General features: G+C 34.7%; 1 protein-coding gene across 27 annotated transcripts in view; it reads left to right on the top strand.

The window, feature by feature from the left end:
- LOC100118026 (patronin) overlaps positions 1 to 13,428 on the top strand; it is a 51,542-nt gene extending 38,114 nt beyond the window's left edge. For 13 of the 27 annotated variants that reach the window (XM_032597532.1, XM_031924215.2, XM_032597535.1 and 10 more), the window contains 16 exons: positions 217 to 405; positions 2,044 to 2,174; positions 2,251 to 2,428; positions 2,507 to 2,696; positions 2,785 to 3,050; positions 4,368 to 4,518; positions 4,601 to 4,881; positions 4,958 to 5,233; positions 5,324 to 5,560; positions 5,659 to 5,836; positions 6,521 to 6,640; positions 7,109 to 7,204; positions 7,729 to 7,827; positions 9,061 to 9,252; positions 9,323 to 9,605; positions 9,686 to 10,417. In XM_032597532.1, the coding sequence (XP_032453423.1) occupies positions 217 to 405; positions 2,044 to 2,174; positions 2,251 to 2,428; positions 2,507 to 2,696; positions 2,785 to 3,050; positions 4,368 to 4,518; positions 4,601 to 4,881; positions 4,958 to 5,233; positions 5,324 to 5,560; positions 5,659 to 5,836; positions 6,521 to 6,640; positions 7,109 to 7,204; positions 7,729 to 7,827; positions 9,061 to 9,252; positions 9,323 to 9,605; positions 9,686 to 9,830 (3,012 nt within the window). In that variant the 3' untranslated portion in view covers positions 9,831 to 10,417. Of the gene's footprint in view, positions 1 to 216; positions 406 to 2,043; positions 2,175 to 2,250; positions 2,429 to 2,506; positions 2,697 to 2,784; positions 3,051 to 4,367; positions 4,519 to 4,600; positions 4,882 to 4,957; positions 5,234 to 5,323; positions 5,561 to 5,658; positions 5,837 to 6,520; positions 6,641 to 7,108; positions 7,205 to 7,728; positions 7,828 to 9,060; positions 9,253 to 9,322; positions 9,606 to 9,685 lie in introns of all 27 variants that reach the window. The other 14 variants (XM_032597538.1, XM_031924231.2, XM_031924219.2 and 11 more) reach the window with 13 other exon arrangements.
- Positions 13,429 to 13,901: the final 473 nt, after the last annotated feature.

Raw genomic sequence — 13,901 nt, 5'->3', positions numbered from 1 at the left:
AGCACATTTTTAAACGTTCATTATTCATTTGCCTTGTAATCTCATTATTGTAACAAAAATTATGTAGAAAGTGTACACAAGTATCAAAAAAGTTAGCCATGTAGTTGGCTACACCTTGAAGAGTGACGTCCTGCTTGCGGGTGGTGTGTGTTGTTGGTGTTGGTGGTGGACAGTGAGTACCTAACATAGCACGCCTTGTGGTTGGGCTCGTTGCAGGGTAAAGTTAAGTCTCCCTCTTCATCGACGTCCGGCGGAGATAGTCCTGTGGAGATGGGCCCCCCTACCCCGTTAAGCTCGGCACAAGCCGGGGAACAGAGCATTGCCGCCGATTGCTCCTCCTCCGTCGCTTCCTCTTCCACCCACCAGTTGCCCCAGGACAAACCACAACGACCCTTCTCCTTAAAGGTATGGATCATCATCGACAAAGCGGCACAGCACGGAAAAGCATCTCATTTTTTTCAATTTTATACTCTAGTACATCGAGTTGTTGTTTTTAAATTGAAATGTTTTTTCGTGTGCTTATACATAGATACATGCTGTATAGAACAGCTATATAGCTACGTTAGGCGGCATCGACTTTCATTTTCGCCATTCCTCCCATGTTACACCTTACAGTGGCTATAGGAAAGAAAACGCAGTTGCAGAGAAAGTCTAAGTAATCGTTGAATTTGTTAATTGCTTTTCGTGGTAGTTTACAATTTTTCGATTATATTTAATCAGAATTATTTTAAATGTTGAACGTGTTAGAAGTTTTTGCAAATTGCACTAAAATGCATCAAGTTCAATTAGAAGCCTTTTAAAAATCGGAGAATGAATAATTTGATTTCAGCTACTGTAAGGCACTATAAATCGTTAAAGTTACCCTGCTTCTGAATGGCTTGAATATGATATTTGTTGTATTACAGATGTACCCAGTGTAGTCAGTCGAGTATTATGAATTTGAGCCTTAAAAGTTTTTTTTACAAAAGTATACAAATTCTGAAGGTTACAAAAAGTTAGTCTAGGTTGAATATTTTAGGATACAATATTTATCCTTGTCTAGAAACAAAAAAATAATAACGTAAGTCCAAATATTGAAGTTTATAATTGTGGTTGATCACAAGGATAACATAGTACAATAATAATAACAATAATACTTACCATATTTGTATTTATCATGAACTCACTTCAATCATGTTCCGCAAGAATCTGCACTTGTAAATTAAAACCAATTTTTACCTGCTCTATAGATGTTTGTTCTGGTGGTGGTTATAACTGTTTAAATAAAATCTTATTAGATCACTTATACTTCCTAAATGTTTATATACTTAATCTTTGAGTGTGAAATGCCTTCACTTCGATTCTTGTGGTCGAAGGTAGGATAGATTCAGTTCAACGCGATATCAAGGTCTATCGATTGGCGAAAAGTGATTAGCGCAATTTCCGGACGGCGCGGCTCATCCGAACCAAATGTGATTTATGCACGTAGATATACAGGAGAAAGAGCAGGTGAAGCTATGATAAGAGGGGAAACCTTGACATGAGATTTTGTCATATTGATCAAACAGGAGGACAAATAAGAAGTTTCGGGGGGTGGGACTTTGCGTTCTCTATTCACTTGAATTCCTTTGCTGTATCGTTGAGTTTTGATAGTTGAGTGCATTAGCTTTATTCTTTCAAATTTGTTTGTTGTAATCAAAAGTAACAGGCTACTTCGCGTTTCGATTTTATTATGCTCTATACGGATTGGAGTATTTTCTAAATTTGTTATACTGAAAATTCAGTCTCTATAAGTAGAATAATACGTTTTTAATGATAATGTGGATAAACCTACGAACGTTTTAATAGATAAATAAATAAATATATATATATATACTTTCAAAGTGATCGATCATATAGCTAAATAATTAGAAAAGAATAATGAGTCAATATGGATTTTTGGAGAATTTCCAAATGTTGGTTTTTGCAAGGAATGGTAAACCATTATGAGACATACATTTTGAAAGAACGTCGTATGACATTGCGATTGTGGGCACATTTCAATAACGTGGTTTCGTCAAGCAGGAGATCAGCGAAGATGTACGGGACGTGGAGCACAAATGGTTGGACCAGGATGGCGCACCTTTCGTGGAGACACGACGGACGCCGGACATCGAAAACATGGATTACGAGCAATATCATCATTCGATAACACAGTGAGTGTTTTGACGTCTCTTTGCACAATAAATCGGTAGAACTATGCACTTCATTTGTGCGTTATTCTATTCTTAGAATGAACAGTAGTTTAAGTGAAATTCAACAAGACATTCAACGTTTGGCCAGTCAGCAAAATCAAATCCAACAGCAACATTTGATGACGCAGCATCAGCAGCAGATGCAGCATCAACAGCAGATGCAGCAACAGTTTCAGCAACTACAAAGCCTCACTCAGCAACAACAGCATTTCCATGTAAGTTTTGAAAAATACTTGTGTATCCTTGTTGCTTGCAAAACGAAAAGCCGGAAAAATTTATGATTTCTTTCAAAGCCGTACGGAGTGCCTCCACAAAATCCGATGTCTGCACGGGTACACGAGCCACCTCAACAATCGCAGTTTTATCTTCATGATCAACCACAAGTGCCAAGACGTACGTGGGGTCAACCACAGCCAATTCAATTAGGAAATGAAACCGTTGGGTACAACCAGAATGTGGATACTCGATATGTACCTCCTTCGGGTAAAAAACATGAATCAATTCCTGTTTAAATTTCTGTTAGTTGTTAAATGGGTTCACGCAGTCTTAAAAACGAAAATGTCCTCTTCAGTGTATCAGCAGCAGCAGCAACAACAACAGCAGCAGCAGCAGCAGCAGCAGGACCCTCGGTTCTATCAAGATACTCGATCATGGGGTATGCCAATTCCACAACAAAAGGGATTTATTTTACACGACTCACCGCAAGAACCGCGGTACCTTAATGGTGGAGAGCATAGTCTGTCTAGTAATCAGCATCACATGTCTTCATTTCCTGTGGCGCAAACGCTTTTTAGTCAAACTCCACCTTCTTCAGCTAGTCCACAACATCGTAGTGCTGTGAGTATTTAGATAAATGAAATCTATCTTTATATCATTATATAATATACTGTTCTCGCGTTCGCACTCTATCTCTCTGATTTTTTAAGTTATCAATGTCGATTGTTACGTATCTTACCAAGGTTCCATGGAATATCGTCTTTCGGAAGCTTTGAATACATCAACTTTTTCATTCATATTTTAAAAGTTTCAGTTATTTTTTTTTTATATTAGAAGAGTTCGTGACCTAGTTTGAAATCAAAATAAAGAAATTCTGTCCGGAGTATGCAACACTCGTGTAGCCGTCTATCTCAATGTAATCCTTTCGCATGTGTAGTACACAAGTGCACACCTATCCGCGCTCGTCTACATACACTCCGGCCATTGAAAACCATCTCAAATACTAGCCTGACCGCTGGGTGGGTGAGAAACCAGTTGGTGATGTAATGCACTTTTATAGATAGTAGCCGCCTAAACGGCCCAGCGCGCAAACTCTTCCCACACGGCTTTTCTAACCCATAGGTGCGCGCACACACCTGTAAACGATCATCGCAGCCGTAGTCTCGCGACATAGGTACAGTGTTATACGCGAGTTCGCTTTGATCTCCATTGAAATAGAATGTATCTGTTTCATTCATCTGCAAGCAAGAGCGAAACGAGCTCTAGTGTGTCCGCAGTCGCCGCCGCTTATAATTACACCGGCAATGCCGCCGTTAACAAGATCGTGGGTTTGAATTTATAATTACAATACACCGCGACGTAGATTATAGAGCTCTTCGCGAGTATGTGTGTGTGTGTGTTTTAATTTCTTTAGAACTGCAGAGCTTGACTTGCGTTCTGCTTGCGCGTGCGCCCTCCATTTACCAAAGTTAAAGTGGACTGAAAAAAATCACTTGATTGATTAACGTATACCGCAGGTCGTAAATTACAGACTCTTTTAGATGAGATATGCGGTTACATTCATAAGTGATTTGCAAGGAAGTTACTTGGATGGCTTTAAGTTATTTATGCGATGCGTTTTCAGTTTTACTAGTTTTTCTAGTTTCATTGACTATCGATTCGCAAGTGAAAAATAAATCAAGGACGTTGTAAATAAAGTTTTTAATTCGTTTGTAACGTTTAAAATAGAAAATTGGAATGTATATAATAAGTCCTATGTAGCGTATTCAGTCATCTTGGAAACTTCTATACTCTGACGTCATGATGCCAACTAGTGTTTTGTAAGCAATATGACATCAGAGTTTAACAGTAGCCTTCGCAGTCTTGTAAAGATAAAACTGAAAAATTTGGAACATAGGAATAAATGGTCATGATTTATTTATTTTATATTAATTGCAGGTTCATCGAATAAGTCAATTGATGGGTGACAGTCCTGATGCAAAACGGCAAAGTATGCATCACATGCCAATGTCATGTGAAAGCCCCTTGGAAAAAAGATTGAGCTCTATGCCACCCGAAGAAATAGAGCCTCAAAATATGTCCTATTTAGGTAACTAAACTGACAATTTGTCTCTTGATGAATTTTTCATATTGACAATATTTAACCATTAATTTTATTTTGTATTTTACAGTTAACGAAGAAGACTTCTCTCAGGGGATTCGAAACTTAAATATCACATCTGGTAGTCGAACGTATAGGATACCATCGCCGACAAGACCATCAATATCGCGAAATTCGTTTCAACCTCACACATCGTTACGAGAAACGACTCCATCACCGTCTGGTAACACTGCGGAAGTTGTACCATTGGACGCGAGTGATGCAGGAGAAAAAGGCTTTTATATTTCGTTTGACGATGCGCCTAAGAAGCCTAAGCCTTCTCTCAGGACAAAAAGAGCATCACCTAAAAAAGTAAACTAAAATCAAATTTGAAAAAGGATTGACTGTGATTATCTTGAATTAATATAATGTGTTTATTTTATATCAGGAGAGAAGCGTCTCGGCATATTTAGATCAAGATGACTACTTGTCGCGTTACGAACAACCGTCTGTTAGCAGCGTTACACTTGACAGACAACGTCAACTGGGGCAAAGAAATTTGGGGAGAGAAAAACAAAGACAAGCTGAGGAACGAGAGCCACAGCAGCGACAAGAGCTCAGGGCGAGAGAGCCGCAACAAGATATCGCCAGAGATCCACAAAGAGAGAGACACAAGAGCGAAGGGGTAATAATCATAGGAAATCAGCTAGATAATCCAGATCCTGTAAGTGAAAATTTACTCCGTAAGCTTTTGTTTAACTATAAAGAGTACGTTAAGGTAAATTTCACTGAAATTTCGACGTTTGCTTTACAGAACTCCATTGATGAAATGGAGAGAAAGAAAGAGAAAATAATGCTTTTGTCGCTGCAGCGTAGACAGCAACAAGAGGAATTAAAGGAACGAAAAGAGGCAGAAGCACAAGCTCGTAGGGAAGAAGAAAAGTTAAAAGAGGAGGAAAGGGCAAGGAAAAAGGAAGAAGAGAAGCAACGAAGAGCAGCTATTCTTGAGCAGTATAAATTGAAAAAAGCCATAGAAGAAGCTGAACGAGAAGTAGGATTTTTTTGCATCACATTAATCTCAGATCATAATCAGTGCATTATAAGGATTTTAAAATACTAAAAATAAATATTTTTATCTTCCTTGTACAGGGAAAAAATATTAACAAAGACTTGATGAATGCTTTAAAGCCGGCTAAACTTCGAAGTAAAGCCACTCCTAGTCGACCCCGACCGAAAACGATTCACGTCGATGCTGGTGCGGAATTGGATTCCGGCGTTCTAACACCGAGTAGAGGGAAAAAGGGGTCGTCATCTAATTTAAGTACAGGTAATTTGCATAAACATATGTCCGAGACCTTAATGCTAATTAGTATTTCTCGGAAATTAAAATTTATTACGGAACGATTTTCATAAAATGTTAAACCTATTGATCACCGAATTCCGAGAAGTAATTTGTAACTTACTGTTAGGAACTTTGATCCCCTTGACTATCAGTGTGTTTAAATTTATCATAGTCAATGTTGTTGATGCTCGACTGTTTGCATGGCACAATTTTGATATCCAGAGCAGTTTTACTTTATGTTGGATGATGCCATTTGTGCGTCCTCAGTGAGCTTTCTCGATGTTTTTTATGAGTGACTATTTTATTTATTTATTTTTGACACAAACAAGACAAGCTCAAAAAATTCTGTCCTGCGCTTGAAACATCTAGAGATCATAAAAATTTGTTGATACAAAATTTTAATTTTCTTTGATATCTAATTTTGAGTTAAGCTTATTATCGACAAGGGTCCGTCAGGCATCATAAAGAACTTCCTTTTTTATTTTTCAAATTAAAAGTAATTTAGAACATTTTTTTACTTTTCTTTTTACGTTATTATTCGACTTAATCGGTTAAGAAATTTTTTGAGTAAAATGGTTTCTGACCACACCATGTCGATATCCGATAAAAAGTATAGAGGATAGAAATTTTGAGCTGATTTACATTTTTGGCACTTAAAACACTACGTAGCATCGCTGACATCACCTACAATGAGGAGAGACTACTACCGAGGTTCACAAGATAGTCTAACTGCGGCGCATCTTGAAGAACGACGATCCAGCTCCCTTTATCGAGGTGGCAGCCTCAGGGGTATGCACACGTTAACACATACACAAACACTAACATTTTAGTCAGAGTTTGCATTCATTAGTCAATCATGCATTTTTAATATGACATTCTTCAAATCTTTATACAATTTTCATCACATCTTTCGTAATCATGTCACCTACTTTTACAAAAACATTCGATACGCAGTAAACTTTAGTGAAATAACTATTATAAAATTTTAAAAGATAAATTAAAAAATTAACAGTGATACCAAGTTAATACGATACAATTTACAAATCAAATTAATTAAGAAATCATCATGTATCATACACTTTAATTGAACTTTTACTTTCTGGTTGCACTGCATGACCATCATCTGCATTACTGTTACATTAGAAGCATCTGTCATTGATCACATTTATGCATCATTCGCAAGCGTACGCTAACCGCCTCTAACCATAGTCATAAGGCTTTACTAACATTCTATAATAGTTTGTTACCCTATTTTAGTATCTTCCGTAGATTCGCCCGATGATGGTCGAAGCTCATCACCGTCTAGAAGCGGCGTACAATTGGGACGACGCGGCTCCTACAAAACTTCACGAGGTGAGTCTATTCATTTTTTATCGTCGCTTAATCGCACTCTGTACAAGTATGATCGATTACTATATGATTATATGTTTAGTTTTATATTTATATATGCGTAGAACTTGTTTTTTGCAGGATCGTTTATCGGTGGTATGAGCATTTATGATCCATGTATAAAGCTCGTACACTATAAACATGTCTCTTTTATATATTTGTCTTTACGTTTACTTATTACATTATATTATTGTTTCGATTCCGAATGATTGTCATGAAAAACAAGGTAGATTTGTGTATTTTATAGCTTTATATGAGTTGGAACGCAACGTTATATTCTGCACCGAAACATGCACTGGCTATGTATGTATTATATATATCTTGAGCTTCGATGTTCAGCTCGTAGTTGATGAAAGTGAGATTGAAGTATATTATATATACAAATTGAGAAGCATCCTCATTGCCTCCCCGTAAAAATGAACCATTAAATGTTCGTACAATACACGTACGAGAGTGTAACACAACGGAAACGTTGCATATTATTGCAGATGCGCAGGAACCTCAGCAACAGGTTAGAGGCAGGCCTAAATACCCGAGTTACCAAAACTTTAAGGGAAGAAAGTCTAGTTCATTGATGAATCTGTGCGGTAAGGAGCACCCAGTGACTTGGACACATACATTTAAACCCCTGAATATCTTATTCCTTTTTTGTGTCTCGTGCAACAGTTTACAAGTTTCTATGGTTCTCTACACATTGTTTTACATTTCTAGGCCTCTTAGTAAACAATAATGTACACATGTAGTCTCGCATGGTGGCAGGTTGCAGATATACATATTAGATACAAGGTGGCAGCGTTAAAGCGAAACACGACACTAACCAAGACACTTGCATTCACATTCAACAGCACATCGTTACCATAGTTAAATCAAAGTTTTACCAATAATACATTTATTGCTTTATACTTTTGCTTATAGTTCATCTAGGAAAAATAGCCATATTCTGTGTAGAACCAACAGGTGGTTCATGATCGTTTTTCCTAGATTCATTAATCATAATAATTTTTATTGTTTTAATACAGAATATTTGACATAATTAATTTTATGCAGATCAGCATTAGTGAAACTTTGACTGAAAAATGTAATTTAAGAAAAATACTTGATTCACCATTTTAGATTAATAAGTATCAAAGCTTGTTCGGCTTATCGTTGTACAGCACTGGTTATGGGTCCTGATGTTCTCGATGTCTTTCAGATTGTCTCAGTGGTTCTGCAGTCATTCATATTACATTGTTAATTTGCTATGACCCACTTTTAGATCTTGAATTGTTCTATTATCATTGCTGTCAGAAATGTCTTTGATTAATTTTCAGATTTATTGTTATATTAGTACTAAAAGGTATAGCAAATTTTCTATTCTAAAATTCAGTCATTTTTCATATTAATTTAAGAAAAACATCATTTATCATTAATATTAGATTAAATTATTAAGTGACGGATAAATTTTAAATTTACATACTTTGCACTAAATAAAAAAGTTCATCGTGTACGTTTTAATAAATATATACAAATTTAGATGCAGTTTAGAAGATGTACATAAAGAAAGTAGAAAGAGATTACAATAAAGTGACTAACTCCTTCTTTTTATGAAAAGAATAATAATAATAATTTACATTCACAATTTAATGAAAATTCAACATTGGGAATAATAACAGTAGTGGTAATGGTTATTAACTGTGGTCATGATAGTAGTCCTATTAAGCTCAATAAGGTGAAAGGCATCTTTTGGGGTGGTTTTCGATTTTATGTTTTACAATTATCATAACTTTTACTTGTAATATAAAATACCAACTTTTCTTATGTGCTTCCGAATTTGTATACAGATACAGACAGTGGGTTAGGAAGAGCTACACCGCCAAGACGAGCACCAAGTCCTGGTATGGGAAGCATGAGGCATCTCCCTTCACCCTCGGGACCTGGGTCCTTACCACCGGGTCTAATGACGAAGCGAAGAGTCTTTGATGATGGCAGTAGTGACATTAGCAGTACACCCAGTTCGATGATGGATTATAATGGTAACTATATTGAAAGAATTTTGATATTTTGATATTTCGGAATATCGACTTACACATCTATCGCATACAGGTCCAAGATTATATAAACAGCCAGCAACAAAGTCAAACCGCGGTATTATGTTAAATGCTGTGGAATACTGTGTATTCCCAGGTACAGTTAATATGGAGGCAAAGCGCAGAGTATTAGACGAAATTTCTAGATCGGAAAGCAAGCATTTCCTCATACTTTTCCGAGACGCAGGCTGTCAATTTCGAGCTCTCTATTCATACTGCCCAGACAGAGATGAAGTCACTAAATTGTACGGGACTGGTCCAAAATGGGTCAAAGATACAATGTTCGACAAGTTTTTCAAGTAAGTTGTTCTTTAGTCATAAAAAATGCAAACGAGCATGCAAGTAAATCGAACTTAATTATGCTTTTTTGCAATTGCAGATATAATTCTGGTGGAAAATGCTTTTCCCAAGTTCATACGAAACATCTGACTGTCACCATAGACGCCTTTACGATACATAATAGCCTGTGGCAAGGTAAAAAGGTGAATTTACCAAACAAAAAGGATATGGCTCTTGTCATATAGTTTTACACAAGAAACAAGTTTAACATTATGCTACTGTGCCCTCTGTTGTTCATAGTTACTATTTTAATACAGGCCCATATTAAATTATAATGAAGCGTTGCGTTCTTAGTCAGTTTTATATCGGAAAATATATAGGCGAAGAGAACAAAAGTAAAACTTGTCACCGATCGGTGCTGACACGCGAGGATGGACGAATGATTATTTGAATGTGAATACATTTCCGCGCGTTGATTTTATAAGAATGCGTTGTTTATTGCTTTTTTATTTTTCTCATTTAGCGTCAGCACCGATGTTCTACTGCTGTAAGATTATCGGTATTTACAATAGGAATTGTTTGTCAGCTAAATAATGTACCGGCGACTAACTCATAATTGCGATATTTCTATTGTTATTTCGCATAAGACTATAAATAGTTAGTTAGTTTATTCTGTCTGTACAGTTTATACATAAACTTTTTACATTTTTCCTTCTGTTTTGTCGCTCCCCCTCTTAACGATTAAATTAAATTTAAATTACTTATATTGCAGTACAATATAGTATTTATTCCTGTTAGCCTGTTTTGAATACAATTATTTTTATCCCAAAAAGTTTTACATTTTGTCTAAAAAAGTTGTCTTTCATACCTTAACTATTCCTTTATCTTCAAATTATCATTCTGCATACATTTGTAGATAGCTTTTATCGATACTTTAATTAATCATCTAATTTTATTTTACATCTCCTTAATTTGAAAATTTCATCATTTTGAATTGTTATACTTTTATTAAACCTGTATATTTAAGACTCGAGCATTAGTTATTAAATAAGAATAATGATTGTTTTTTTATGCATTTAAATTATGTACTTAAAAATTTTAATTTAACAAAATTCGCTTTACCATGACACCATCATTTGTATTTTTGGGATAATCTCTGACTCCTATACAACATTTTGCTGAAGCCCTATATTAAAAGTTTTAATTTTGTGTGATAAGTTATCTATTTTCATGTTAGCGCATCTTAATCCTATTTCTGATTGTTAAAAATGACTGTTTTATGTGCTTACAACACTATGTGTTGCATAATCGGCATCGAATACCGCTTCTTCCATTACAATTAAAAAATACGTGATTAGCGGCTGACTACATGTAACCTTTCGTCTGAATTAATAATTTTCTATTATAATGTGCAAGTCATCAGTACATTTATGCTAACATCGGCTTTAAAGACAAGTTTTTATGCGTTACATTATAATGATGGATAAATTTTACAAGATTAATTAATTTTTATAAATAACTATAATGACAAGATCAGTTGTTTTTAAAAACCATATCCGTAAATTCATTATTATAGGATTTCAAAATCAAGTTAAAATTTTTTCGTCAAAAGTAGTCAGCAATAAGCTGGTCATGTTATTGTATTAGACTTATCTTGAATCACTAACTCATAACAAAATTTAGAACAGGATTTTTGCACAGAATTGTCTACTTATAATGGATGATTATCATTTCTTATTGAATGATTGTATGACTGTTTCACAGTTTTGAATTTTGAAAGAAGCAACAGAGTTGTCGAAAACCGCGCTTCTTAGTCAGTAGCATTTTCAAAGAATTTATCTCTTCTATTTTAAAATAAACTTTTTCTTTCAAATTACGGTTTTGCAAAATAATGTGATAGGAACATACTGTGATTTTCATTTCACGGACGTAAATTATTAAAATAATGGCAGCCCTTGATGAAATCATGAAATTTATAAGTTTAAGAGAATTTTTCGAATAGTAGTTTAAAAATGATAATTTCTTAATCGAGTCTTGCAGTGAAGTCTAGAAAAAACATTCAACCCAGGAATTAATGGTGTATAGATGTTGCGCGTGGATGAGAGTGACACAATGCCTCTTGCGCGACTTAATTCTCTGGCATACCGCTTTGTGTCATCTGTCAGCTCTGCTGACCCTTACATTCCTAAAGAGTTGAATTACGCTATTTAATGTGCACTATCGAGAAAAAATTGACAATGTATCAAAAGATTATGGAATAATTAGTTGTAAAAGTCATTTCATGTCATGTCTATTACGCTATTAGCATAGAATTAATGAGCGGTGACAATTTTTACAGATTGGTATGCGTTTTCAAATTAAACCCTTTTATACTTCATCATTCCATGCAATATTTGATTGTTAAAAAGTAATTTTGCTAGTTTAAATGTTTGTTAAAATTGAAAAATACAAGTATCAAAGGAGTTGAAGTACGTGTTACATAGTTGAGGCAAAACGTTAAGCGCATTAGCCAAAAAAAGCTACGTTTGTGCCATAACACAGTTAATCAATAGTCGCTCGACCACAAAGGCTGATTTCCAACCAGTATAAGCGTACTGTATATTTTGGCAGTAAATATTTCATAAATATATTAAATCTATTTGAAGAAATTTTAAAGAATCCATTGATTTTAACCAAATATGAATGTTTTTATTATGAATGTGTATAGGCATAATACTTTGGTTTGTTTATCAATGTATGTATATTGAAATGCTCTGCTATGAAAGAACATTTGAAACGAATTTTCCAAAATCTGTAAAATAATTTTTTCTTATTCACGTACAATAATGTCATTAACATATCGACTTGTTCGTGTTTTCAACGATTTTGCACACTTAAGATATTCAAGTGCATTTAAATAAATCGAAGTTTAAATAAATAAGAATTGTAACAAGAGACTCGATTGAGTGAAATATGTAATTCGTTCTATTTTGATGAAATTAAAAAGCGTAAAACTGAAGAGCAACGTTACTTACAGTTAAACCTAATGAAAGATAAAAAAAGTCCGAAATGACAATATCGATTAACGAAATAGGTAAGAGTCATAGAGCTTGATGACAGAGAATTAACGTCGATAAAATTAATATCTAACTTAGTCACTAATTTTAAGTGTCGGTAACGGATTGTAATATCGTTAAGTGACGATATAATAATAATGTTGAAACAGCACTCAAACTAAGAAGTAACTTCCAAGTACTGGACAACAGTTATGGCTTACGCTTGATAATTATATTTTTTGAGCGAAGGGATGAAAAATTAAAAAAGTTATTCTGGCTTTGTGATGCTGTTCAGAAAATGATACATGTTCACTTATTGAATAAAAGCCTTTGAGAAAACGCGCAAATGAGAGATAAAAAATTATATGAAAGAAAAGTATGAGACGTTTGCGCACTTATAAGTAAATTGCCCTTACTAATTATAAATATAATTATGTACGCGATCCTTATAATTTCAGTCATAACATGAAACCGTTAGTCTTGAAATAATTTTACATCCATGTCTGTAAATATTTATGTTTTTATATGTATACATACGAATCGAAAAAATCGCTAAATATATAAATATATATTTATGAAGTACGACAAGTAAGATTCGGATAATATTTTACTGTTAGCATCTTTCAGCGAATGTCATTAATAAAAGTGAAATAATCCATATGCGCCGGACTTTTGTATCTGAACCTACTGCAGATACTTCCTTGAAATGTCCTTTAACGCGTCGTTATCGGGGACATAATTCATTTAGCTTTTAAGTGTATATATGTATAACACAAGTAAAGATATAAATCATTCTTTAAGGAAAAAAGTAGATAACATCATTTCTAAAAAGTCCTTTTCAATTTTCTCTCGATATTGATAGCATTGTTATTTATTAATTTTTATTTTCGATACAGTGTGCGTAAAATGCACTTTTACGCACGCTCCGCGTGCGTTTAAGCACATTTTCCGCTCCTGTATGAAAAAATAACGTTCGATACACGTGCGAAAAGTTGATTCTACACTCGTGAGATTGTCACCCTCGCTTCATGTGTCAAACCTCCCACTCGTGTAGAGTCAACTTTTGCGCACTTATATCGAAATATACTATTTACTGGTTTCTTTTTTCTTTATTATTTAGTATTTAGTATTTATTGACCATATACATATGCCTCAAAAGGCATCCTATAGAGGCAAACAGGGTTGCCTGTACATAGGGATGGCACAGAAACAAACTTATAATCTAATAAAACTTATTAAAGTATTCGTACTATTCACCTGCTGGATAACAATTCCCCATAT

Source organism: Nasonia vitripennis, chromosome 2, assembly GCF_009193385.2.
Source record: "Nasonia vitripennis strain AsymCx chromosome 2, Nvit_psr_1.1, whole genome shotgun sequence".
NCBI lineage: Eukaryota > Metazoa > Arthropoda > Insecta > Hymenoptera > Pteromalidae > Nasonia > Nasonia vitripennis.
This window is presented reverse-complemented; position numbering and strand designations above follow the sequence as displayed.